The sequence below is a fragment of the Corvus brachyrhynchos genome, unplaced genomic scaffold (genome assembly GCF_000691975.1).
Source record: "Corvus brachyrhynchos isolate BGI_N302 unplaced genomic scaffold, ASM69197v1 scaffold1, whole genome shotgun sequence".
NCBI classification, from domain to species: domain Eukaryota; kingdom Metazoa; phylum Chordata; class Aves; order Passeriformes; family Corvidae; genus Corvus; species Corvus brachyrhynchos.
Genome location: NW_008237222.1, coordinates 5,824,245 through 5,824,827, shown reverse-complemented (window position 1 = coordinate 5,824,827; position 583 = coordinate 5,824,245). Strand labels below are relative to the sequence as shown.

General features: G+C 55.2%; 1 protein-coding gene across 1 annotated transcript in view; it reads left to right on the top strand.

Annotated features, from left to right (window-relative positions):
- The window catches only part of GSC (goosecoid homeobox), a gene marked incomplete at its 5' end in the record, with an annotated part of 1,112 nt that extends 623 nt beyond the window's left edge, over nt 1-489 (top strand). Inside the window, one exon of the mRNA XM_008629733.2 lies at nt 164-489. Coding sequence (XP_008627955.2) covers nt 164-316 — 153 coding nt within the window. The remainder of the gene's footprint in view (nt 1-163) is intronic.
- Between the last annotated feature and the right edge of the window lie 94 nt (nt 490-583).

Sequence of the window (583 nt, the reverse complement as noted above, 5' to 3'; positions counted from 1 at the left end):
CCCCCGGCGGCGCCCTCCCCCCCGCCTGCCTCCCTCCGTCCGAGCGCGGCTTCCGCACACCGGCCTCGGCAGAGCTCCTGCAGGGCTGAGGTCACACTGAGGGTTTGCATAGTTCTATTTTTATTTTTTTTTCCACTGATAATTTAATTTCTTAACGTAACAGGTTTGGTTCAAAAACCGCCGGGCGAAGTGGAGGAGGCAAAAGCGATCGTCTTCGGAGGAATCAGAAAACGCACAAAAGTGGAATAAAGCGTCTAAAACGTCACCGGAGAAGAGACAAGAGGACGGGAAAAGTGACTTGGACTCTGACAGCTGATACTTTTAAGTGGGGGGGACATTTCCCGTGGACTGTCGGATGCGCTCCAGAGGATGCTACTAATCTTGCACAAGATCTGCCTTGTTGGAGGGGGAAAATATCTGTATATAGTGTGCAATGCCCCGAGCTGATTCCGTGTAAATAAAGTGTGTTGCGGAGGTGTTGCACAGGTAGACGGCGGCGTGTTTGTTCACCCTGCGCCGCGGGGAGAGGGACAGGGGGGAGACGGGAGCGGGGAGCGATGGTGCCCATCTCGCCGGGGAGCAG